Source organism: Synchiropus splendidus, chromosome 12 (genome assembly GCF_027744825.2).
Source record: "Synchiropus splendidus isolate RoL2022-P1 chromosome 12, RoL_Sspl_1.0, whole genome shotgun sequence".
Taxonomy (NCBI): domain Eukaryota; kingdom Metazoa; phylum Chordata; class Actinopteri; order Syngnathiformes; family Callionymidae; genus Synchiropus; species Synchiropus splendidus.
Window position 1 is genome coordinate 2,673,170 of NC_071345.1, and position 26,690 is coordinate 2,699,859.

At 43.4% G+C, this 26,690-nt stretch overlaps 1 protein-coding gene across 1 annotated transcript in view; it reads right to left on the reverse strand.

Moving 5' to 3' along the window:
- rngtt (RNA guanylyltransferase and 5'-phosphatase) overlaps positions 1-26,690 on the reverse strand; it is a 71,149-nt gene that overhangs the window by 12,385 nt on the left and 32,074 nt on the right. The window contains exons 12-13 of the mRNA XM_053880276.1: positions 15,079-15,147; positions 2,901-3,001 (exon numbers count right to left, since the gene is read on the reverse strand). Coding sequence (XP_053736251.1) covers positions 2,901-3,001; positions 15,079-15,147 — 170 coding nt within the window. The remainder of the gene's footprint in view (positions 1-2,900; positions 3,002-15,078; positions 15,148-26,690) is intronic.

The following is a 26,690-nucleotide window of genomic DNA, read 5'->3' on the forward strand; positions in this document are numbered from 1 at the left end:
TGTAATTATAACTTCCACCAAAGTGGGATTGTTATTTTGTGTGTGCCATAATGGGCAAAACTTGACATGGAAGTAGGGCGTCAGAAAAGGCGTCTTCTTCTTTATTATTAACTTGACTTGTTATCTGCTGTCAGGTCGGAGGTGAGGCAGCGGACATAAAGGGGCTCAGACTACAGAATAATCTGGAGAAATAGCAAGGTGCTGTTCGACCTGGAGCCACCTCACAGGAAAGGTGTCAAGCCTCCTGGATGACAACCCTATCTCTAAGAGAGTCAAAGAATCCTGAAGAGAAAGTTAATTTGTATATGTAATCTTGTCAGCACTTAAAAAAAGAGAAAAAAAAAAACTTCCCCTAGTAGAGTCAAAGGTGGTTTGATAGGTTTGGTGCCCCATACACCAGGAGCACCTCCGGCAGAACACCTTGAGGAGCCAGGTTGATCATTTTTGGCATGTCTTGGGGAAAAAGGTTATTTTTTGCTACAATGCTACAGCACAACGTCATTTCTAAGAATTGATCCAGACAAGCTGCAAGGCCGATACGCGATCTGGATACGGCAATGACATCTGATTCCAGAAAGGAAAACAAGACGGACAGACTGAATCCTCTGGAGAACCAATGGACCACTTAAGACCGTATCGTTCTTCACTTGCATTACTTCTAAATATGACTCACAATGTACGAAGACATACCGCCGGCTCACATTTAAGAAATCCATACTGGAGATTGCTACAGTCTGGCAGATGTTGCTGAATTGTTTTATTTTCCCATTTTCCGCTCTCGCCGGTCGACAGTAATCAACAGTCAGTCTTTTGTGTTCAGCTCCAGAGAAAGTAATAAAACTTGCAAGGCAAAGGATTGATTGTGTGAGCAGATAAACAAACCGTTACCTTCTTACAAGTCTGTCCATCTCGCCCGGGCGAAGGCTACAAAAGAGATTTGGGAACCTACACAGGGATTTTTCAGACCTCTACTGTCAGAGGGAAAATATCAGCCCATTCCCTCGGTCAGAAACAAACGCGGCCTGTGTTCTCCCACACACAATCGGGACGGCTCACTGGCTTGGCGGCTGGCTCTGGAATGGAATGAGTGGCCGTGCCCTGACTGCGATCCTCTTGGTCTGCTGCCGGTGAATGATGGCAGGCTCATGGCTACAAAGCTGGGCCAGTCGCCGGGGTCACCTTGCTCTCAGAGAAAAGGGCTTCGTGACCAGAAATCCCACTGTGGAGGGTTTGTTTTGCACCCAGACGAAGCCGTGCTACAGAGAAGAACTACAAAGAGAGCAGCTTTGTGCTCAACAGAAATAAAGAACCTCGAGACACATAAGGGCTTGTTGTTACCCCAGCGGTTCTCTGTTGCACCATCGTAATTAGCATGGTAAAATTGGGTGATCAAACTGAACGCAGCAGGTGGCTTTATTCTTTAAAGTAAAATCTGAGGAGCAAATTCATGAGGACACAATAAGGAGTTGAAATCATTAAACCATTTCACTCAGATTATTTATGGGCGGTCTGCTTTTAAATGGTTTTGTTTATGCTGCTGAGAGATGAAAATGATTCTCATTTGATGTCAAATATTGCATAAAGTGGTTAGAAAATTGATTCTGAAATCTGCATCCTATCTACAAATGCACTTCAGATCTCAACAAAAACAAAAAAGGTCTTTTCTGTTTTCATGCTGCTGAATAAGAAGTTTATACCTTGATGCTCATTGCATACATTCTACAATAAAACTAGGTGAATCTATTTTCTGACTTTTGTTGCTCTCAAAATGAGTCACATGGGAGGTTTGTATTTTAAGGCATACCTGGCCCCGTTTAGATCCATCGTTCCCTTTTACTGGTTTGAACTACGGGTGATTTTATAATCTAAAACAGGGTGACATACTTGCCATTCTACCGCAGTCCTATCGAGGATCAAACCCTTTTAAGGTTTATCCATATATTAGAGGGCATCAAGAGACTCACCTGAGGGGAGGTCTGGAAATCACATAATCCTCAACTCTGATGGTATCGAAGGTGGTTTCCCTGTTTCCATCGCTGCTTTCTTCACCATGTCAGCAATTCGCTCAAGTATTGGATGGGCATCAAGCCCCTGACTGTTCTGTTCATCTTAAAATCCAAGCCAGACATGTATTGACTCTCAATGGAGGTGAAGAACTCACTCTCTATTGTAAAAGTTACAGCCGTTCAAAAGTCTTGCCGGAGAATGAGTGACCCAAGAAACATGCATTTGCAGGCTAGCCAGCCAAAAAACACGGAGGTCAATACTTGCTCACTTTAATTGCCTAATTATTAGAATACATAAAAGTGTCAGCCACTTTAAAGCATTTTCTTGTTATGCTGTTAAGTTTCTTCGGAGGAAGTCACAAGTGGCTCGTTGAAGAGTTTGTCTGGACACAAGTCGCTAAGCAACAGCAACCGTGGTGTCATGCTGGTCACGCTGACAACAATCTCTTAGCTTCCGATGAGCACATGTAAATGAGTTTTCTTGACATGAAAGGTAGCACATGACGGCTGAAGTTGTGCAGGGTTTCGTTGCCGCGGCCGAAACCAACGCAGGGTTCCTACTGTTAACAAGAATGAGGCGTGAAGATGAATCATTTAAGTTGGGGAGTACAAATCAAGAAAAATATGAAGTGTTTTCCGGACACACGCAGAGCATTTCAGAAGGGCAAGTCAGGAGAGGTGAGGGGAATGCGGTGGTGTGGAGAATTACACCCTGCGGCGGTGTGAGGAAGGGTGCAATAGAAATGAAAGATTAATGTCAAAGACACATAATGTGTTTTTTCCTTTTGATTCAGAGCACGCTCCTGACACACAATGACTACTCTATTGTGCAACGAAATGATAGGTGCTATTAGAATCATCAGACGGTGCGTTTCCCTGGCAACAAAGACTCACCCCACTCCTCCGACTTTGGTGATCTTCAGGCGAAAGTCTACAGAGTTGAGATTCGGCGGCTTCCACTTGAGGATGTCGTCGCACCTCCCGGGCTTGTACCTCTGCAGGGCAGACAAAATGACAAAATGCAAATGTGCAGCAGGGAATGCATTATTGAAGCACTAATGTTTCACTGTTGCTCAAAGTAAGATTGTGTCTTTCATGGCAAGAGCGAGTCATTTGTGAGAGGCGCAGCACATTTTCATGTGCCAACCATGACATGAATATAAAGGAGCATGCTCAATCCCCTAAGTGGAGCAGCACAGAGAGAAATTAGAAAACTTAAATTACATCAAATCCTTGCAAAACAGAGAGCTTGTTAACCGTGCGTTCGGGAAGATTAGATGTGAGGAGAGAATTTCTACAGGGGCAAACCCTTTAAATGAAATTAAGAAAGATCAGTGGACATCCCTCTGGAAGCCTTTGTCACATCAAGTTATCCATCAAGAGGTCAGCCACGGTTCCACTTTTGAAGTGCTTTTGCTAACATTTTTCTTCCTTCTGATCAATCTGGAAAGACTATGCATGCAATATTAGGGCTGTCAGTAGATGTAGAAGTTTAATCTCAATTAATCTCACGAAAGCTGAGTTAACTTGTAATGAAGCCATTCAATAACTACACATTATGAGTCTGTCCTAAATGTAACTTCCAATACTGTGCTGTTAGAATGTTGATGAGGCTCTTCGGAGCCTCTGAGGTTCTTCTCAACAATGTTCTTGACAGTACTGTATCTGTTATGTTTGGTTGTTGGAGTAAAATGTTTGCATGAGCAAAGTGTTATTGGCCACTCTGGTGTTGATGACACCTTCCTTTATATTACATTTAGAACAGATACAAAATGTATGATCAATTAACCATTAATCTCAAGGTAACTCTCTCGCTCTAGTTTTACTGTGATTGAGATGAAAGATTCCTATCTACTGACAGCCCTATTTTATATTCTTTGACGATATTGTTGGTCCAAATGTGTTAAATTAGAGGCAAATAGTAGATGGACTGATGGCGCTTCATGAAACAGTGTCCTCATGTTCAGAGCCCGCTAGAGGGCCCTCTCTGCCCTAAAAACCACCATTTCAATGAAACTTTAATTTTAAACCAAGACTGCCCTCTATTGGGCTCTGAAAACATGGACATTGTTTCATGAAGCCTCACCACTACTTAACAGTCCTCCTCGACTCACGACAAGGGAGTGCTGACAAGACGAGGTACAATTCACCACAAGTCAATAAAAAAGCGGAAAACTGGTGAAATCTTAGTGTCGGGGGTCAAAGTGGCTAAAGCGCTAGGGAGAACCCAGCAGTCAATCGTGGACATGGACTAAATGAAGACAGAAAAACCGTTGCTCTTCATATGATGCAGGAGCATGTACAACCACAGCAATAGACCAGTGCAAACTTCATGACTAGTCTAGTCAGGCTGAATGAAGTCAATACAAAGACAGGAATTCATTTTCAAAACCCCTAGTCCTCCCAGAATGACAGCTTGTGAAGTGAATAAAGTTGGAGACACTGAAATTGATTTTTGTCACTTCTCTACAAGCTCACAGCTAAATTAAGTATCGGATAACTTCATGTTCCGGGTGTAGATCGATAGAAAAATCTTCCCAGATTGTGTGAACAAAAGTTGGTGAATAAAGGAAACCGTCTTCTCATATCAACAGTAAAATGAAAGTGGGACACAAAAGCAGTGTGGGAGTTTGGCCTTCATGTGCTTTTCAAACCAGCACACTCTCCACAAAGCCTTTTCAGCACAGCTTGCAGGAGAGCACTAGAAGAGGGCACGTTGTCTCCAAGGAACCTTGACTGTAGTAGTACATCTTTTCTATTAAAAAAGAACATAGCAATTTTCAGTTATGCCGTGTGGCTTTCATGAAAAAACTAATTATGGTTCTTCGTTAGCACTTCTGCTAACGGCCGGCGGGCTCGGAACAGAGCCAATGTCGGGAGGTACATGTTGTATCATGTAGAAACCTGTATATATCAATAATCTCAGAGAACGTCGTGTTTTGGTCTGCTGACACGTGGATGTTGGAGGAACATCTATAGGTAACTCAAGGCTTTTTTTTTTTTTTTAAATGGATTTGAGTTGTGTATTGTCTCACTAAAAAGGGTGGCAAGATCCAGATGGTAAGTTACTGGAGTTTATGATTTTTTAAATATGTTTAACAGACTGATTCAAACGAAACATGAGATTCTGCATGAGCCAAACATGTGACCTGTGAACTAGCGAAGCCCTTGGCGCTCGCACATTCATTAGCACACATCGTCTTGTCAATATGTGACTCCACAAGGAAAACAAGGTTTTTATTAGAAAGGTGAAAAACAGGCCTTCAAACTCGCTCTGGCATTCAGCACCGCGTCTCTCATCTGACAAATTCATTTTCACATAATGATGTTCCATTGCATTTAAAGTGGCTGCTCTTGCAGACTCCTGAATGTGGAGAGTGTGACAGAGTGAAGCAGAGGCAGAACAGCTATTTTCCTCTGCTTTGGCTGTGAGGAGAAAAGTTTGCAGGACAACTCAATAGGAGTAAGAATTAACACACGGCGAATTAACCTTTAATCTGAGCTGAAGAAAGTTCAACTTGGATTCCTCCACTATCTTTCAAAATACATGATTAGAAGGATCAGAGTCCATGGAACTACTAATAAGGAAATGAACCTGTCCAACAGGTCAATATAGTAGCAATCTTAAGGTCTCATTCTATTACAGACCACTGAGCATGAGAGCATTAACAGTGGCACACTGCGAGGCATCAATACTGGCATCACCTGTTGCACCCTGACGGTATCAAGGTCTCAAAGCAACATAAATGATTCCTCCCACTGGCTTCTACATTGCAACCTTGTCAGACGATTGAACGGTTGCCCTTCCTACATATGGAGATAAATTATGCTGGTGGTAACGTCAAAATCTAGGGAGCGACGAGCTAACAGAACGTGACAACCATCGAGAGATTTGTTGCCTCTTTAAAGTCTTGAAATAGCCTTGCTGCAGTAAATCCAATAGAATTTCTGCCCTGACAAATGGCTGCGAGTGAGACCCTCCGCATGTCAGATCAGCCGAGGAAGACATAAATGTCAAATCTGGCAGTGCTGCCCCCAAGGTCTTCTGGAACAGCATTGGCAGGCAAGTCTTCATGGTTGTTTGCAACTGAAAAGGTCTGATTATGTACACCTAACACGAACTAAAGATAGATCCTGTTAACATGCACATAAACTGATGTTAAACGGTTCTGGCTGAGCCACCAACCTCAACATGGAAATAAAAACACAACGAAACATTTACGCCGCACTGCTGTGACTTTGGCAAGAGAAATATAGCTAATAAACCCCCTCTGCAGACATCTGCTCATTGTTTACGGTAGTTAGCAGAAGTCTGTAATTAAACCAGCGCTTCCGGCCAAAAAAGAAAGCAAGTGACAATTACATGATTGCACTGGCAGAAATGACCCTCACTTTATATACATTTTTCTCTACTTGTTGCCTTTGGTGGTTCATGTTGCTTCAGTGAAGGTAAAGTGTAAATCCAAGGAAGAATGAATTTCACCTCAATTATCAAAACGGTTAAATGCCCAGGGTTTTCCAACGTAAACAAACGGCAAGCCATGATAGCAAGCTATCAAAAACATGGGTGAGGAGGCGTCAATACTCTCCGGGAAAGGACCCACTATTGACCCAAACGTTTTGTACCGCTGACCTTTCTGAAGAGAGTTTGACATTCCATTTACATTAGCATTCAGAGTTGCCGGCGACTCTGTCTGTTCTGGCACTTCATCCTCTCACAATTGTCGCTTCCACAACAACCTGGTTGGAATTAAAACAAGTCCTTGGTTCACATAAACCCTTGGACTCCCTCATTGTTGGCTCATATAGCCGCTACTTCCACCGCTTCAGTGCACCGGTGTTTGGTGCCTCCTTTCATCTTTCACCCACTTATGAGAACCTTGTCAGAATCACATTGTAATTTATCATAGTTTATGGAAATGGACATTTTTACATATACGGAATGAAAACTACTGCTTTCAAAATATGTATTGGTCGATGTTTATGTCGGTGACCCTTTCAAAGCAGCAACGTGGGATGTGCAAATTGCATTACAATCGGATTGACAGTCGCCATTGTCTGACTGACACCACTTAACAGAGAGAATGCTTCTCCCATTTTGTTCTTGACCTCTTCTCTGTCTTTGACAGGAAGTTCAGCCAACCAAAACATCTAAGTGCCACCCAGATGGCACAGAAACAAGTGCACTCACTCAACAGTAACATCCCCACTGCTTACTAAAAAGTACCCCAGACTTTCAAAAATCTTTTCCCTGCATCAAATCAATACACAAGTAGTAAAGAATATGGCAAGAATATTGATCCAAATGTTTTCTAAAACCCCAAGAGCAGGCGTTGAAAAGACTTGAAAAGGTGGGTGCCACAAGACATGGAGGATTTAACTCAGTGAGAACTCAAACAAGAGAAAACATGGCAACTTAATTAGCTATTGACATTGCAGTCATTACGATATGAGTCATTGAAGGAACAATGGAGGGTAAAATTGCCTATAATGCACGTAGTTCAGAAAAGCAGCGACATTCTGCACTGAGAATAGACAGGCAGGAATTTGTAATAAATCCTCAGCACAAACGCGGAGAAGCAATATTGCAAACGGCAGTCATATGTAACAAAATATAAATTAAAACCACAGTATTATATTACCGGGAATCTACGATAAACAAAAGCTTCATAAAGCAGAATTCTATCAATGAGAAGAAAAGCCAGGAGGAGGACACACAATAGAGGGACTTTGATTGTGAGTCTCATTTCAATAGTGTTTTGCTCCCAGGCAGACTTATTGTTCGAGTGTGCCGAGGATTACAAAAGGCTGGACGCTGCAATAAATCTCTTTTCCAGAGGACGTCTTTCGATTTTACAGCTTAGACAAACTTGTCTCAGTGACTTTGTAGTTTTCAGTTTGTCGGTTTTGGTTAAAACGTCTTCAGAAACGAGAACACTGTCCAAAAAGAGGATTTAATTTGGTTGTGTGTATTTGTCGATACCAGGTTTGGAGCCCCTGAGGTGCCACCTGACTAGCAGGATTCATCGAGCGAATGTGAATAACGCGACTCTGTACAAGTAAATTTGCTTCTGGTTCCTACTAGCGTTCATTCCTCTTCTCCCCAGGTTCTCCTTCATCTCCTGACTCTCACAACAAATCACCTGCAAACACCATTGTTCATGGAGGCTCCTCCGTAACCACATCCTATAGTCTGTTCACCACCAGAGCAAACAGTGACAGAAGTAGCATGGCAACACATAACTGGGTGTGAAGTGTGTGTATGAGCTGCCATTTCACGCAGCCAAAAGAAAATGGTTTACAGAAATGATACCACCAAACCCAAACAAAATCATTGATAACACTAAACTAACAAATCAAAGTAATGTCAACCATAGCAGCATGAGTCATTCTGTTAACTCAAACCCCGAAAGACAGGCCAGATGAGACACAAGAAAGAAAACAAGGTTGAGACAACAGCAATGAAGTGTACAGTGCGCACAACCACAAAAACTGCTCAACCTCCAGGATAAAAAGGACGGTGCTATCATGAGTCAGATCTGTTTCAGACTAAAAGGGGTAAACATAAGTGGCTCCTTTTCAAAGACAAACGATTCTCTTTAGAAACGTCCTCTCCAGCCAAGAGAGAGTTGAGACAATGCTCCAGACACAAAGAGGAACATTCTGGAGGGCGCTGTGCTCGGTGCGATAAGACTCGCTGCAGAGAAAGGGCAAGTCTTTATGCTAATGTCACAGGCCCGCGCGAGCCTGTGCGATTAACCTCCGGGCCTCACGACTGACCAGCATCTACATCAGAAAAGATTGACAATTCACTTGCTGCTCCAGACATGAAGGAAAATCAATGAGAAAATGACTTGAGAACAAGACAGCACTTTTGCCTGGAGGCCGGGGCGAGAGGCTCAGCATGGAACTACACTAGACATCATTATACGGTCTTTGTGGAGGGTCCAAATCCACACTGCAGTTCTGGCTCAACATTGTTCAAGTAATTCAGAAGTCATATATAGTTAGTCGACGATGGTCTACTGCTCCCGGAGGACTTGACCAAACCGCAGGTCTGTAGCCTAATTAAAAAGCTAATTTATTAAGCTACTTATTTATCACCCTCGAAGCGAGTATTGCACAGAGCGACTACATTCATAACTCAGAAGAATACACAGAAGCACATAACGTTTCATCATCAATCATTTTGGAGAAACAGTTATGATGAAAACGGATTATATATGATGTCAAATTGAAAGAAAAATTCAAAGAAAAATACTGACAAATAATTGTAATATTGGACTGAAATGAAAGGCAACCAGAGACACCACCGAAATGAGAAGAACAAGAATATGAAAGCAATAATAGTCTACAGTTTTCAAGGGGAAACTTTGAAGGTATTGAATGCCCAACCACCAACCAAAATTAATTCTTAAAAAGAACATATATACGGATGTAAATGTCCAAACACGTACTGCAAAAATAAATGTGTTTCGTGACCAGTCGGTAAACTGATCAAAAGAAAGAAAGGCAATGAGGTGGACGAGGGTGAGTGTGGAGACCACAGGACTACATGAAACAAACCCAGCTGAGATAAGGGCAGAAAAGAAAATCAAAATGTGTTTAATTAAAAACATAAATACATGTGGATAAACTGGAAGGTGTTCAACATCATAACCGCTTAATCCATGAGTCCTGGTTATCGCGCTGGGTTCAGCAGCTGAGCTCAACACTATCAGGCTGCTGCAGGTCCTGCTTTGACTTGCAGATCACACTGGAATTGACAGATGATCAAATATTGGACTTGAAACGGGGCTTGAAACTCAACATCTTTGCTACAGTGAGACTTGTGCTGCTGAAGTTTCCATTGCAGTCACTGACATGTAGTTTTTGCTTGGCTGAGTTCAGACATCCTGCCAGCACTGCGGCAGAATCTAAAACAACTGAGGCTCAAAAATAAAAGATGAGCTCCAAACAAATGACCACTAGTGAATTATTCAGGGATTAATACCCAGAGTTATAACAGTGAGACTCCCTATTAGGTAAAAGTGTCACACAGGGTGGTGACATTAGCAGGTCCAGTGCAGCCGCGCACTGTGCTGCATTATTTACCTACAGCAGCTTATCTGAGCCGCCTGACATCGTCGAGGGATTGAAAACATCAGCCGCTCGCTGCGTGGATCAATAATCCAATGACGGAACCAAAAGGTCAAAAAATAAGTGAATGCAAATGAAAGCTCAACGCGCAGAAGACGTATGAGAATGTATGTTCTTTGTCTTTCACAGCAAGTCAGCCTCCTTCACCTTAACCGATCTTCATCATCTTCCTTGGTCAACGCCTCCTTTATTACATACGTGAACCTGAAAGGTTCTCATCTTCTCCATCTTTTGCCCAGCTCCACCATGTCTAACATTCTTCATCCAACATGTCCCATCCCTTCTCCCCACATGACAAATCTGGCCTCTCCAAACTTCTCCGTGAGCTATATACTTGTTTCTCATCTTGTCCTTCTGAAATCCTGAGCATCCTCAACTCTGACTCTTTTAAGTCTGGCTCTTACCTTTGTGTCAGAGCTACTGTCTCTAAACCAAACATTGTGGCAGGTGGCACTACTGCCTAGAGAGTGCTTGCAGATGCGACTCTCCTGTCACTCATCGTCTCCACCCAGCCTACACTCTCTTCATCACCTCTCTATCTCTGTCCATCACTCTGTATAACTGATCCCCATCATCTAAGTCATCCATCTAATCTACGGAATCTGTCTGTCTGTGAAAAGCACTGACTCCGTGTCTCATATTTGGCGTCCCAGGACGAGCTGCAGTTCAAGCTCTGATAGGGCAAACGCTAAAATCTAATCTGTATCCCTGATTCTTGACTTTTCTTTTGGCCCCTTCTGAGATTGAGTTTGACGCCTCGTGTCAGCCCGCTGCGGTGATGGGTTCGGACGACTGAAACAGAGTCGCGTTGAAGTGGAAGACTTGAGCGTTTGATCAGGAGCAGTGATGTGCTGCATGAAGGACCAAATCTCATGATTTTCATCTGTTGACTCTGAGATCGTATAAAAGTAAGATAGGACTGATGAAGCGGCGACGGTGGAGTTAAAACTATATTTTCTTAAATGTACACAAGCGAGCTGCTGTGTTTTACCTTAATTGGACGGGGAAACGACTGCCGAGTGGAAGCGGTGGCACATTTAAACATTGTACTGACAAGTTTTGTTTGACAAAAGGACTCAGTTGAGCCTCTGCTGCAATTTCTGGTCATGACAGATGGAAATTTCGGAGACGGACTGGATCTCATTTAGATATGCAGCAGCAGGGAAATGTGTGTAATAAGGTGTCTGGCAGCGAAATAGACAGGTACACACAATTACTAGTTGTGTGCAGACAGAAATAGCGAATGGAAGGTTCTACTGGAAAAAGCTGTTTGGAGTTCATGAAAGCATTTGTCACAATGAAGTATGCAGGTGTGTCACCCGGGGGTGCGAGGCACCAATTATGTCATAACTACCCTGATATTGCCGCACTGTTGAGAGACTCTTGACCGCATTCAAATTCTCTCTCACCTCACCAACAACCAATTTAAAATATTCACAACTAGTTCTGGACCTACTGTACGTTACCTAAAATGGGAAATGGGAATCCGCTCCAGACCAAAAACAATAGAGGTGCAGAATGTGGAGGAGTGGGTCTGCGCATAATCTCGCTGTGGAAAAAGTGAGGAAAAGGCGAGCAAGCAAACTAGCCTGTGCTGTGCTTTGTCTATAGGAGAGAATATCAGTGTCAGCACAGGAATAACTTAGAGTTGATAGCTTGCCATCCATTTAACCAATAACATGCAGTAAACGTCACTGATGCCTGTTTGGACAAAACTCACAGTTTTAAGGAACATAGACACGCTGCAACTTTAAAACATTGCGCTTTCTCTTTTCCTCATCCTTGTGTTTGTTTCTTTTCCCAACGCCTGATGGAAAGTTGCACATCACTGTGCGAGCTAGCATCTGTCTGGTAGCGTTATAGGTCTTGCATGGTCATAAAAAGGACGAACAACAGCGATGAGTGACTTCGGCAGATTCAAATTGTGGCATCACTGGCAGACATTTATTGCTGCCCTAGCTACGAGAAACAGCTCTCAAGGTGGAGCATTCCACTGGTATTGAATGACGTAGTACTTTCTGGGAGCCTTCAGCTTAGGCAACCTGCCATGCCAACCGTTGCATCATCTCAGTAGACTAAAGCCAATTCTGTCTTCAATAGATGGCATGAGGAGCTCCGTCCTTCGACAAGGACCAGGAGACCAGGGGATTGATGGTTATGTTTTCCCCTTTGTCAAGATCTTTTCTATAAACATAATCACCACTTGGGCTTCGAGAACATCTTGTAAGGTATCCCGTACTTGTTATAGAGGGTCTGTCACTCCACCACTTCAACCTGAGAATTCACTGTCTAATTCAAACGATTAACATACAATAATGTTCTTTTGGGATCTTCTCAACAACATGGAGGAGTCAATCTCAAATGCTTCCAACACCTTTCAAAAAAATCCACGCCATGTGATCCATTCACTCTGCAGCAGACGTTGACTGAATCAATACATGGCAGTGATGAAAAGGACCACGATTGGACGCCTGGTCAAAAGAATTCAATACACAAAGAATCTGTTTGATCACAAAGCTCCCTAAACAAACAACATTTATCTTCTGGACAAGATTAGGTAAACACAACATGGATCCCTTCCAGAGAGTCAAGCACTTGTGATTCTGTTTGCAGCCTAAAACCTCAAACAAAAATGGGATCGGAAAAAGGGACCCAGAAAAACAGGGGTCGGATTAGCACATGGAAATGTAGATGCCCCTGTGGAGCGCGAGGCTTTCAACTCATCCACACATCTTACATGGGTGTTAAGATTTGCATAAGACTGTCTGGAGGCAAGCATACCTATAGGTGGTTGTGTAACTCCATGTCGTCATGTGTGACTACTGGCGGGTTGCTTGTGACTACACAGCAGGTGGCTCGATTATTAGATTCCAGAACTCTTGTTTGTTGTGAAGCTTTTCATTATTCTGGGGAAGATTTGCCTTTTGTCCCGGGGAGGCACATCTCCTTAGAGAAAAGGTAAGCTCCATCCTCGTTGGCTTGTGCACATTTTTTCTTAAAAGGTGTCTGCTGTGAGCCGAAAGTAAAAGCTCTCTGTTTATCAGCTGATTTCCACCGGCACCTGGGGTCAATATGATCACCAATATGGACCAGCGGGAGTTTTTCTACTAGAGAGTCGAACCACTCATAGCAGATAACGAAAGCCACTATAATAGTACAAATTCAATTAAGATAGCTCTTCAATTGCCTTTGTGAGGACTCTCTTGAATGGTAAAAAGCCGTTATGTTCACCATGTATAATACATACAGCGGACCAGGGCAAAGTGCGGCCCCTTGACTGTATTTATGAGGCCCTCATGAGGTCAGAATTAGAAAGGAACTACAAAACCGATCATGTCAACATGTGTCTGACAGCTACCGGACATTTCAACTGCACAAGGGCAAAGTTTCACTTTTTGAATTGAAAGGGACTTTTAAATATTGTTTGCAATAAAATGCTGCTCGGTCGTATTTAGATGTTTAGCCCAAACTTCTTTCAAGATTTAGATTGAAATAAAATGCATACAAAATACTTATAAATATTCTTGAAAAAATGATTATTTTACACGTTAACATCCTAACTTACATTAGATGTTATTCTTTTGTCGATTTTATACAAGTTTTCCCATCACATTTAGGCTCCAGATAGTCATCGGCTTCTTTCTCTTGAATTGTGTATAATGTGGTCCTTTATGAAACCTAATTACCCACCCGTTATACAGTAATCCCTTGACTGAGGAAATTCTGAAAATTAGAAACGAGCCAGGTGGCTCTTTAAAGCAGCTTCCCTGAACCGTTGCCTCTCATCCATGGATTGTGTGATACTGTCAATATGATCAACCATCGGCGGCAAGGTAGTTTAGAAATACCAGCAAGAAAAATCCATCAGCTTTTGTTATCGTGACGATGAAAACTTGAAAAGGTTAGGTCTTTATCAAACAGTGTTCCTTCCGTGGAGAAGCATCCGTCTGACCTAGATGCGTAGAGAAGCCCAGGTAGGGCTGACCCTGACACCCCCCCGACTGGGAGGACAGCTGTTGTCTCTGCTATCTGCCTGGCAACAGCGGAGGGCTCTCCTCTTGTGTAAAAGTACAAGCGTGTGTGTGAGCCTCAGCGTGTAATTACCCAGTGTACGAAGCAGTGACAGAAGTCTGTAGGTGTGAGTGAGGAGGCTCATGAGCAGTAAACAGAAATAATGCATGAAAATGGGATGTACTGAGCATGGCTGTCGATCAAGTACATTTATAATGTCAATTAATCGCACCAAAGCTAAGTAAACTAGAGATCAATGGTAAATGAATAATGTTCTAAATGTTGTCTAAAGGACGATGTTATCAACACCAGAGTGACCAATAATACTTTCCTCATGCAAACATTTGCTTACTTCAACAACCCAACATAACAGATACTGTTAAGAACATTTATCAGAATAATGTCAGAGGCACTGATGAGGCTCAACAACATGCCAAAAGCTATTAAGACATATTCCTTTAAGTTACATTCATACAAATACAGATACAAAAAGTCTGATTTATTTGCCATTGATTACAAGTCAACTCAGCTTTACTGCGATTAACTGAGGTAAAAAATGCTGATCTATTGACAGTCCTAGTGCTGAGAAAGCACCAACAGACAATTTTTCTCCTAAGACAATGTATCTGCTCCTCTCTGCTGAACAAATGTCCGATATTACAGCGTGTGGAGTGTTCAGTATGAGAGAAGAATTGCATTACTGTCAAAGACTGCTGTGATTTTCTGCTCTTCCTTCACCAGATAGATGAGTCAGGCGAGGTTGTTTCTCCTAACTCCATGTGTCCTCCCTGGCTATGAACGTTCAGTATTCATAAGGATTTATGTAAGTGTACGGTTTCCATCACAAAACAGATTGACTGTCAAGAAGCAGGTCGTGTGAATTGTGGCAGCAGGCTGTTGTAATAGAAGATGTCAGACTTACCCCACACGGCTGGAAGATCAGGCCGTCCACCTCGTGGCTGACCTGGGATGTGAAGCTTCCTTCCAGGAGCTGAAACACACACACGCCGATTCCTTCCATCAAACAGATAAGGACAACGTTTTGTTATTAAATCCTAAAATTGTCTTTTTAGTAGTGAAGTAAACAGTAAAAGCAGGTCAGTTCTCCACGTCTTAAGTTGTTTACATGTTTTTTTATGGAGAATAATGAAAGCTTTTGCTCATCCTTCTCATCCAATCTCTCAAGTGGATAGAGGCAGGAGTTCTGCTTCCCCATGATTAACAAATCTGTGAGGAAGAGGTCAAGACGCAACAAAACCATCATACCTGTATGCTCCTCAAGCTACAGATGCTCACAGCCCACTTCCATCGCTAGCTGAACGGATGAAATGAGGCCACTGATTCTCTCAAACATCATCAAGGACAGTTACAACCCTGTCTCTCAAGTAGAGTTAAAAGAAGTAGGCCATTCTGCTGGGGTGGGTCTATAGTTAGATACTTAAAGTCAAGGCAGAATTGCAGCCCTTTTATCTAGCATGGAAGTTCCTTAAAGCAACAAAAGACTTGGATGCCATCAGGTTGGTGAGTCTGAAATTCTGGCACCCTCGACAATAAGCTCCCCTTCCATTTCACTCTGCATACCTCAATGTAAAATTTGGGCTATGATTGGATCTGATAGTTCAACTTCAGCATTTGGTACGTCAGTGTAGATGCACGTACACCGATGTAAGTCTGTGGCGTGAACATCCCGTGAGGGAACTGAGTTTCACGGTAAAATCTGCCTTACAATTGTTGATATTCTGAAAAGAAGAATTTCTGGTTTTAATTTTGTTGTTTTTGGAAACACAGAGTGCAAGTAGTGCCTGCATCCTTGCATCAGGAAGGGTAGTTTTAGCTCGAGGCAAATCTTACAGTGAACCTGCGTCCTGTCTGTGTGGAGTTTGTATGTTCTCCCCATGATAGTGTACACTTGTGGGCTCCTGGGAAAGGCTCCACCCCCTACTGGACCCAGTACAGGGAATAAGTGAATAACATTGAACAGCATCAGTTTCCATCCAAACACCAAGAACTAAAAAGTACTTTGAAAGACAACCAGCCTGATCAGTGTTCAACCGATGCCTTGTAGCCGTAGGAGGAGATCTGAACTCTGGTTCACACCTGGTACTGCTCAGGGAGACTTAAGACTGAAAAGGTCTCCCACCATGCCTCGCAAAGATGACAGTCTGAGCGATATATGATCAATAGAAGCTGAAAGCTTTCGATCAGTGTGAAATCTTCGTGGGTCAGCATTCCCTTTTGTCATTTTTACATCTATTTTTGTTCACAAAGCGCTTTGATTCTCCTCCTTTCATGGACGGTCTGAAAAAGAAAAGCTTGTCCTGCCTGAATCAAGATTGTAAAAAAAAAGTACTCCACACAATGTGAATACAAACAAAACTTTGGCCTGTTAAAGTAATGGAAATATCGAACCTGTGCATCTCTGAGTCTCAGCACACAACCCCCCATGCTCAAAACACAATTTTCCCGTGTACAATTCTGAAAATAACACCAATCTTTTTGACTGATCAGTGATGACTCCACGATCAATATCTGAAACTTGTAACCAGGCGGAGGACAAGCAAAGCTATTAGGTTCCCAGCAAGAGGGAGGAGCAGATTTCGTGGTGTGCGAGACAGCAGTCCACGAGAAATCATGACATTGGATGAGAGAAACCCCACCAAGCATCTCTCCAATGAAGCGCACGGACTATCAAAGCAATTGACAAGTACTTAGTTGCATAATACAACCACAAGAAAATTACAAATCATGCAAATAAAAAGCATTGGCTTATGCCCTCTTGCTTCTGCAGTGGTCAGCAATAAGCACTGAATGAAGCAGAGAAGCTCATGATGTGTTGTGTGCAGCAACATCCATCAACTACTCGAGACACTTTCTCACTTCTGTGGCGTAGTCACGGTCCGTATGTGGCCATAAACAGAGGAGAGGGGTCAGCGCAGGTCACTATAACTGGTCTGATGCTACACCATGCCAAACAATGGGTTGCTGTCTGACTACCAAGGTACATTTCTTTGGCCTAGAAGACGTCAATTTCAGATGAATAAAAATGCAGAATCAAAGGAAGAGACTGGTCTAGGTGATGAGGATGCAGACCTCTGTGACGGTGGTGGCTCCAGTCGTCACAATGTTGCCTCCAAATTATACCCATATAAACTTATTTAAAAACCTGATTGTTTGATGTGAGAATGAGCCATTTTGTGGTCACCAAAGATTCAGCGCCTCCCTGCTAGTTACAGCGAGAGGTGGGGGACACCCTGGACAGGTGGCCACCCCAGCACAAGCACATAAAACCCACAAAATGGAGTGAAATGCGCGGGCGTTATGAAGCGTTCTCCAGGTTACCGGGAGGTTTGTTGGCTAATCACAATCACAATCCATCTGGATTTGTGTTTGAGGCCGACATGGCAGAGATGAAGACCAGCACCTCATTTTAAATGGGGATGTCTTCAGTCTTATTCAAGGGGAATGAGACACAATTGATCAGTGTGTTGCTGAATCACTCCACTTCAACAACTCATTCTGGTACATAACTAAACACCCATCAACGGTGACATGGGTTTCCTGAGCCCAGAGGCTGGTTCCTCCCATAGAAAGAGAGCGATAAGCACCATTATCAGAGTGGACATGCAGCGTGTCAGTGTGGCTCAGACATTGCTGAGATGTTATCAGCTGGACTTCATTCGGAGGCTTTGCAGGTCCAGCTTGCAGGCGATCACGCTGCAAATCAAGGCGCTGACGGAGCGATAACGCCACCCCCCCCATCGGGACCTATCGAAATCCCTGAATAATCTCAGCTTAAGTGGCAACAGACAGAGAAGCCCGGAAAGATTTAAAAGCGGTTGAGGACGGACAGAGTGGTGAGTACGAGGGACATCCATCACCAACCGTTATAGCATTTAATTACGCTTCCATTTCCTGGCTGCACTCGGAATATGTAGATATCCAGGTTTCTCTGTCTTTGACTTCATATTCATGAGCAAAGTGTTCCTACGCCTGAGGCTCGAGAGGAGCAGACTCACAGGTGGACAGCTGAGGTCAGGACCACAGGGGTTTAACAGCTACAATTACTGCTCTCACTTTCCCCGGCAGACTTTGATTCATCATCGACGGACGAGGAACCACAGACCATACTCACGGCTTAGCATTCATCATGCAAAAGTCACTGACACATTAAACGTTTTGTCGAAGAGAAATCAGAAAAAAAGAGATTCTGTCTTGTTTTGTGTTGGAAAACAATGCAATCAGAGGCGAGGATGGATCACAAGCACAAAAGCAAAGATCGACATGGTGTCACACAACTGATGTTGCTCCCCCAGTGATGGATGGCAGAAGACAGCTTCGCAGCGACACCAAGAGAAACCTGCTGTTGCTGCATTTCCTGGGAAAATCCATCATGACCTTATCATCTGAATGGTACACAACCGCTCCCATGAATGGTTTTACATGAATTAAGTCGTGAATGAATGTAGAAGCGCTGAGGTGTGTATGAACACTTTGAAATGGCGATCACGGTAACTTGGAATCCTGAAGGCTCGCATGCACATTGAAGATTGAAATAAAACAATCATAAATCCCCCCCAAAAAGGGTCCCTTTGATGAACTGGAAAATCCCACAGCACAGGATTTGGTCGTATCTCGCTCCGACAGCTTTTGAAGCAGAAGCTATAATCCCATCTCCCATGTTGTTCTTTAAGGTGAAGTACTTTTTGACAAGGTTTTTCTTTCGCTGGAGATGAGACGTAAAAAAGCATGAAACAAGATTTCCCCTTCACATAGACGCACCATTATATCAGAAGGAAGCAAAGCAGAGGGAGCTACTCAAGCTACTGCATCCAATTATCAGATAACTACTACTATAATTATACAGACAACGACTTGCTAACCAGAGTCAGTTCAATGATATTCTTGAATCACTTGATAATTGCTTATCGAGAGGGCCACCGTGAGTCGGTCAAGGCTGGGCCAAGAGAAGGGGCATAAAAGCCATAAGATAAAAGGCTATCTGGTTTAAGAGGCAGTATGAAAGTTTCAAATGTTGTCCTCTCATTCTACTCTTGACCAACGTTTGACTTATCTATTCTTGGATACTTTGACAGAGGAGTGTGAAAATACATCCTCGGAATCAGATTTATTGCCATGGTCAGTGGGGATCCCACCAACCAGGAAAGTGCTTTGGAATAAAGTGCAGTCAAAAACATAATAATAGTACTAATAACAAAATAAAAAATAAAATAAAATAACAAGGACTGAGCACAAATCATGAATTCATTCATTGTCACGTGATATAATGATGTTGGGAAAGTGGCGTATCCTACTGGCATATCCTAATGCTGTGGACAGCACGTCACGTGTAAGAGCTGGGAAACGTTATGGAAAATGATTTTTTTTTTAATCCATTGATGAGCTGCCTTTGCCGTCAGTATAGGACGCAAAACTCCACTTGCCCAATGTCAATGTAGTACGCCACAGGACTGAGGATGGGTGGATACATCAGATCCCAAAGGTCTGATAAGTGCCACCTATTGGTGAATTGCAGCATTGTGATGGAGAGGCAAAATGAATGCAGTTAAACGGCAATAGTGTAACAGCCCATCAGAAACATCTTGAGAGCTAGTTGGATTCTGAGCGCAAGAAATATTGGATCTAGGCTAAGTAAGTGTGGTCACATGTTTAACCATGTAGAAGAGCAGGACACATCATCGCACCTGACCCTCAGGTGGTTGTGGACTTCAGCCCTCAGAAATGCCTCCTTCTGTACAACCATGCAGAGGTTATTGCACCTGACCTTCAGGTGGTTGTGGACTTCAGCCATCAGAAGTGCCTCCTTCTGTACAACCATGCAGAGGTTATTGCACCTGACCTTCAGGTGGTTGTGGACTTCAGCCCTCAGAAGTGCCTCCTTCTGTACAACCATGCAGAGGTTATTGCACCTGACCCTCAGGTGGTTGTGGACTTCAGCCATCAGAAGTGCCTCCTTCTGTACAACCACGCAGAGGTTATTGCACCTGACCCTCAGGTGGTTGTGGACTTCAGCCATCAGAAGTGCCTCCTTCTGTACACCATGCAGAGGTTATTCATATTTCCAGCAGCAGGAAATGGCCTCGGTCAATAAAGGAGACAGAGAATGCATTAGAGCCCACTCCTCTGGCTATCAAGTATCACATCCAGCCCATCTTCACAAATAGAGAGACACGCTGTCGAGCTCAAGCGCACTGAAGACCGAGCAACAACGAGGCTGGTGGAACACGTCCTAATAACGAGGCGCGCAATAAAACTAATGATTCAATTCTAATTAGCACAGACGCTACTTACTGTCCTTCAAAGCATGAGGAGCACCTGCGACCTGGAGACGGCAATGTTGCCAGATGATTATGGGAAGTGGTTACCAGGCACAAAATGATGACCATGCTGCTTCTAACCTGCACACTTGAGGTGTGAACATCTACTGGTGCCATCTTCCTGGAGGAGAAAGGAACCTCATCTCATCATGGACGTTGCTCAAAAGAGTCTCGTATGGTCTTCATCGGCAAAATCGACACTTGACTTTTCAAGAAGGGAATATGTGTTTGGTGACAGCCATTCTCTCATTGAAGAGTCCTGTTGTTATAACATAAACAACATGGAATATGCTCAACTTTTAATATGCACTACATTGGCATATAGGTTTTTTAATTCTTCAAAATATTAGCTGTATAAACACTTTTGATTGATATGTTTTTGGCTCTTATATTATGCCTCATTCATTAATAATTATAATATGTTTCAATGTAGTGTTGGTTATTACACCTTCATGCTAAATACTATTTTTTTTTAGCTTTTTTATTATTACATTTATGGGATGGGATTCTCATGTAGACACTTTTAGACATGCAAGTATTATTTTTATTTTGGTGCTCATTACACTCGAGAATTATAAGATTTTAGATACGATTTTAAATCATCTGTCCATTGACTTCTTTAGCTCCAGGCTTCCCAGGAGTGGCCAGGCCAGACCTCCAGCATAGAGTCATTCAAGCATTTTAAAAGTAACCTTGGAAGTTACTATAATATTTTACACTTTACACATATTATCACTATTAAATTCAAAAACCTCATAACAATCATTCAGTGATATAAAAAGTTTCAGTGTTCTGACCCAACATAGTCGATCACAGACCCAACAAGTCCTTTATAGTGTTAAGACACAAAGTGGGTTTAAGTGAAGATCTCCATCACCCTGGATCAAGTCAGACCGGCACTAACAGCTCTAACTGAGAACACATCTCCACTAAACGCTCTGAATTAAACACTTTATCCAGCAGTGGAAGTGAAGAATGGAACAATTTGAGGTGTGGGGAATATATTAACCCGAGGCAACAGTGGAAAAAAAATGTTTGGTCTGAATGTATTAGAGAAAAGAGAGGCTGAGACGCAGCACTGCTCTTCAGAATGCGTCACAGCAGATCGCACAAAGCTTGACAAGCCGGCTGACATGGAGAAGGCAGCGAGCCAGACTTAAAAAGAACTGGTCTCTTGATGAGGGAATGGCATGTAGGCGGCAAGATCTGGGAGTTCCATTTCAGTTCTCCTGCCATCTTTGCACACCCACCCACCACCTTCGCCGAGCACACTGAACCTTGGATGAAGAGACGAGTGAGAAAGACTTCCACTCACATCCTCCCACGGCGAGGAAGTTCCTCGCAGCGGTGGAGCAGTGGCCCGGCTTTCATGGTAAACCCCTTCAGGACGCAACACAGCGCCGTGCATGCTACAGTAACAGGATGGGGGCGTGAGAGGAAAAGAAGCTGCTCCATTAAGAGATCAAGCTTTGATTGTACACTCATGGGCAGAGACGGGACAACGGAAGTACTCAGCGCAAACACCAGGCGCGTCAGACTCAGTGAAGGAATGAGAGTGATTGAAGTCAGTGTACATTACTCTTACAAGTATGGATGATGCTGGGTTGATTAGGGCAGGACACCAGCAAATTACTTTCACCAGTGAAGCTGAAAAACCATTAGGACACACAACACAATCCATTCACAATCGGTCTTTAACCCTAGAAGTACTACAGACTTCTTGGTACATGGGCCATATGTATACACGTGTGTGGATAGAAACATAATAAAAGCTCCTTAAAAAAGCACTCCAAAACAACACGAGTTTTTCATAATGCAGGTACCAATCTCAGCATAATAGGGTGACGAGGGGTGGAGGTGCGGGGGGTTGGGGGACTGTCGTACATGCACACCAACAGACCATTCAATCATCAATTCTGAATGCCTTTGGACTGCGGGACCAAACCAAAGTGCCCAGGGAAAATCAAAGGGACGAATATTTACTCCTTAAACAACGGAGTCAGGATCACTGTGTGTCCAGAGTTTGGGAGTCCAAAGTTTGGAAGTCCCAAACTCTTCTACAGGTGCTGACGCGAGAGCGTTGTCTTCCTTTTCAGCAACTCCTACGATGGCGCTCTAATGAGACGCGATATATTTCTCAGCCTCACCGACCACCGCCTCCAACGACGCTGCCTCCGGTTTCCTCTTTTGTGCAAGAGGCACATTGTCAATACTTTCCCACAGTCGCCTTGAATGTTTTGGAGTTTGTTGTTGTCATGAACTTTTGAGTCTGGGCTACCCCCAACAGCAAGAGAAGGGTATACTCCATACACAAAGTGAGCAAAAATGGGCCTTTACGGTGAGACAAATGGCATCACACCTGGTGCAGCTTGTGATGATTCTTGAGACAATTCTTACCACAACAAAATGATGGAAACACCTTAAAGCTAAAAAAGCTTCGAAAATCACCTACATTTCCGTCACTTTTGAATAGTAATATCAGCTCAGAAAGAAACACCATTACGACTCGCAAAATCAAACTTGGATTGATATTTCACACTTTGCATCCTGCTGCTCATCCTCATTCCTCAGTGCAGATGTGTGTGTGTGTGTGTGTGTTTGGCGCAGACATGATTGATTGATATTCCAGTCAGACCACAGGGCTCTAGCTGGAGGCTCCTTTCAAGTCTAATGTGAACAGCAACCCGAAACCAGCCTGCCAGTTCCCTATTAAAGCCCAGATGAGTGTGCGAGGGCCGAACCATCGGCAGGACTGCGAGTCAAACAAGGTTAAGCAGTCTGGAGAAGTAAATGACTCCAGAAAAAAAAGGTTTTTGATTCAACCGGGTTGCGTCATCCCCGCAAAAAGTCATGAAGATTGGATTTTCCACACGACGACGAGCGAGTGATGTCAGCAGAGACGGCGCAGGGCGCAGCATGAAATTGAATTATGGGGCGAATATTAGAACCTGCTGTGAAGCGTACAGGTGTGAGGATTAGTGAATAACTTTTGCCAACATTCACAGCCATGACATTAAGAAGATTACAAAAAATAAAGCATCAAAATTCATCCTCTCAGCCGAACCCCAGGGAGCTGCAGTGGAGGCTCCGATTTATGGATCAGTGCCGACACACCCGACGACAACCAGGAGGATCTGTTCAAAACTGAACTGGATGGTTATGAATCATTTACAGCCCAGAATATCTCCCAGCAGTTCAGGAGTGAAGGACGAGGTGTGTTGCTTCTCTTCAGCTCATGACTTCCATTTTACTTCATTCTTCTACATCATGCCTCAGTACACACTAAAAGCCAGTATGTAAGTCAGAATTAATATCTGAGATTTTAGAATTTAACAAAGAGCTGGACACAATGGCTGCAGAAGACTGGTAACCCAGTCCGGGACTATGTGTCACCACTATGTGTCTTCAGTCTCAGTCAGAGAAAACCATGTTTCAAAATTCCATACTTAAGACCTAAGCAAGGAGACAGACATCTCTCTCTCTGATACACTCAACTCTGTAGTCAAATACAGGACCAGTCGTTGGCATTCCCCACCACACACACCATGTTGACGAGACACCAACCAGAGACAGAGGGACCAATTGTTTGGAGGAGTTGAGGTGAGTGCGTCAACACATCACTCCAGGTCAAACCAAAACAACAGATGTCAGATGAGAAAGAGGCATGAGGCTGTTGTTCAACATCTGAAGGCAGCCACCTGCCAACAAGACGCAGAGGATGCACATCATCGTCCTCCTGCTGGCTCACAGGCTCAGCCAGAGCAGGGGAGCAGAGCAAACAAGAGTTGCTGTGCACAACAGTTCCACAGACACCGTCAACGTGACCTTTACTGTATGGATGCGGACCAATCTTCACATGTTGCATAATCAGGGGAGGAAAGGAAGCCACTGAGGTAAACATCACACAGTCACGTGAGACGCTGTTATACAACCTATCCTGCATGAGTGGGTGCCTGTGGATGCAGTGAAAATGGAAGTTGCCTTTTCCTGTGATTCAACGACGTACGACAGCGTACGAACAGGAGCAACAGGGAGAGAAGAGGACGACTCTGGAGCCTCTAAACCCAACACAAACTTGTTTGCAACCAATTACGGCATTAGGATTTGTCAACAGAAGCGACTCGTCCCTGACGATGCAGGATTCTGCTGTTTCACGTCAGACAAGTGAGGTGGAGACGGAAGAGGTGCGAGGTCAGTCAGAGAACCTGCAGCCTGACAGCTCTCGTCTAATGAGCAGCACTGTTAGGGAACTGCTTCTTTCTTCCATCTTTGTTAAAATGAACTCCCGCTGACAGATGCACAGGACGCCTGATGCATGAGGTCGAGAGAAGGACACGATCAGGCAATCCAGCTGTGATGCACGAAAGACCTTCTACCTAACCATGACCATGTGTCTAGTTTTTATTTCTCTATGATTCAGCACACCATTTACAGGCTTTGTACCTTAATGTTAAATCAAAACAAGCAAACTGGCACTCCTGCCCAGGGCTGGAGAGGGCCATACTGAAAGCCCCAAGACGACTGTATCATGAAGTGGATAACAACCCCAGTATTATGGTATTGTCTGGGGAAAAGATGGATTTGTCCTCCAGCATGGAGCCAGGTGTGAAGCCACAGGTACATCACCATGCAGCTCCAAGATCTCGTATCAGTTTGCTGCTTGTTTATTGTGCACGTAGGAGACCTACCAGAGGAACCTCGGGCATCCAGACAGGTATACCATAGTTCAAGTTTCTGAATGTTTTGGGGACAATCAAAACCAGTCCTGCCCCAACATATCCAGTTGGGATCATTGATCTAGTAGTAGCCAGGGACTCACCCCATTAGAAATGCCCCTCCTAGGCTTACTCCCATGTTGTTCACATTTGAGTGCCCTTATACACAAATCAGGGTTGGCATCAAAGGGTAGCGTTATGCCTCTTTTTAGAGTACTGGAAAGTGACTCAGTTTTTCGGATGGGGGACTTCAACACCTCATCCATGGAACCTGGAAAGACATGATCGTGAGGAAAAGCTACTCTTTTTTTAACCTGAATGGTCTTGTTTTTGGAGTCACCAAACTGACCAAGCTGGAGCACGAGGACATCTGTGACATTCCATTTACAACAACAGTCATGATAGTGGCTTCTACTTCATAAACCAAACCAGCATCTACTCCCGATCAGGGTCCAATCTCACTAAAGCATCTCCTGCACATAACCACTTTTTAGGACCCTGAGCTGCTGCAATCTCAGCCCACGGGGGTATTTCATTTCCACAGCAGAGTAATAAAATTCTTTTACACCCGAGAGAGTATGAAATTGTGGGGAATGCTGCCTGCAAAGGTGATGTCTCGCGGTCAAACCGAGATACCAATCATACGTTGGGAAACTTTATTCAGAGTTAATTTCTTCTGGGATGATAAATGAGCGAAGGATATTAAAGTTTATGAAGGTGCAGACCAGTTAACAGATTCTCTTCTTTTTTATCTCCAACAGTTCCGTCTTCTCTAGTTATTGAATCAGTAAAGGTGCTACTCTAAAAACTGAGTTGTACTTTCATTACACCCACTATTCTTATACTATACTAACTTTTCCAAGAGCATTCTCCAGCAACAAACAGAGATTGCACTGGTTCGCTAAATCACATTTTCCTTGAGAAGAAAATGGGCGGGATTAAAACCCATAGTACCCAAGTTATTTACAATACCATAAAAAATGTTGATTTCAAGATGAGTACGAATAGAGATGAGTCATTTGTATGCAGAACATGCAAAACCATCTAGAAAATGTACCATATTCCATTAAGAGCTCCTGAACTAGAGGTCTTCTACAGCTTCATCAGTGGCATGATTCGGAGCCAACTTTTATTTCTGGAAAAACCTGCACATACTTAGGGTCCTCCAGTTGGGAGATTTAACAAAGTGACTGATAGATATTTAAATAGGAGAATTTAAAGGTGTCTCAACAGACACAAAGCAAGAATTCACTAAGAAAATGCACATCAATTGTGGCCATATTGGCATGCATACTATGATAATACTGGCTTGACCTTGAGATCTTTATTCCATCGCAGTGACTACACACACAGTCTGGATAAAACCTCAGAAAGGATTGAATGACGTAAGGTCCAATGTCTGCGGCTATGAAATCCTCAGAGGCTGCTGCTGAATTTCAGACAGCAGGTGAGGTCAGCGGCATCAAAGAACTCCCAGATCCCCC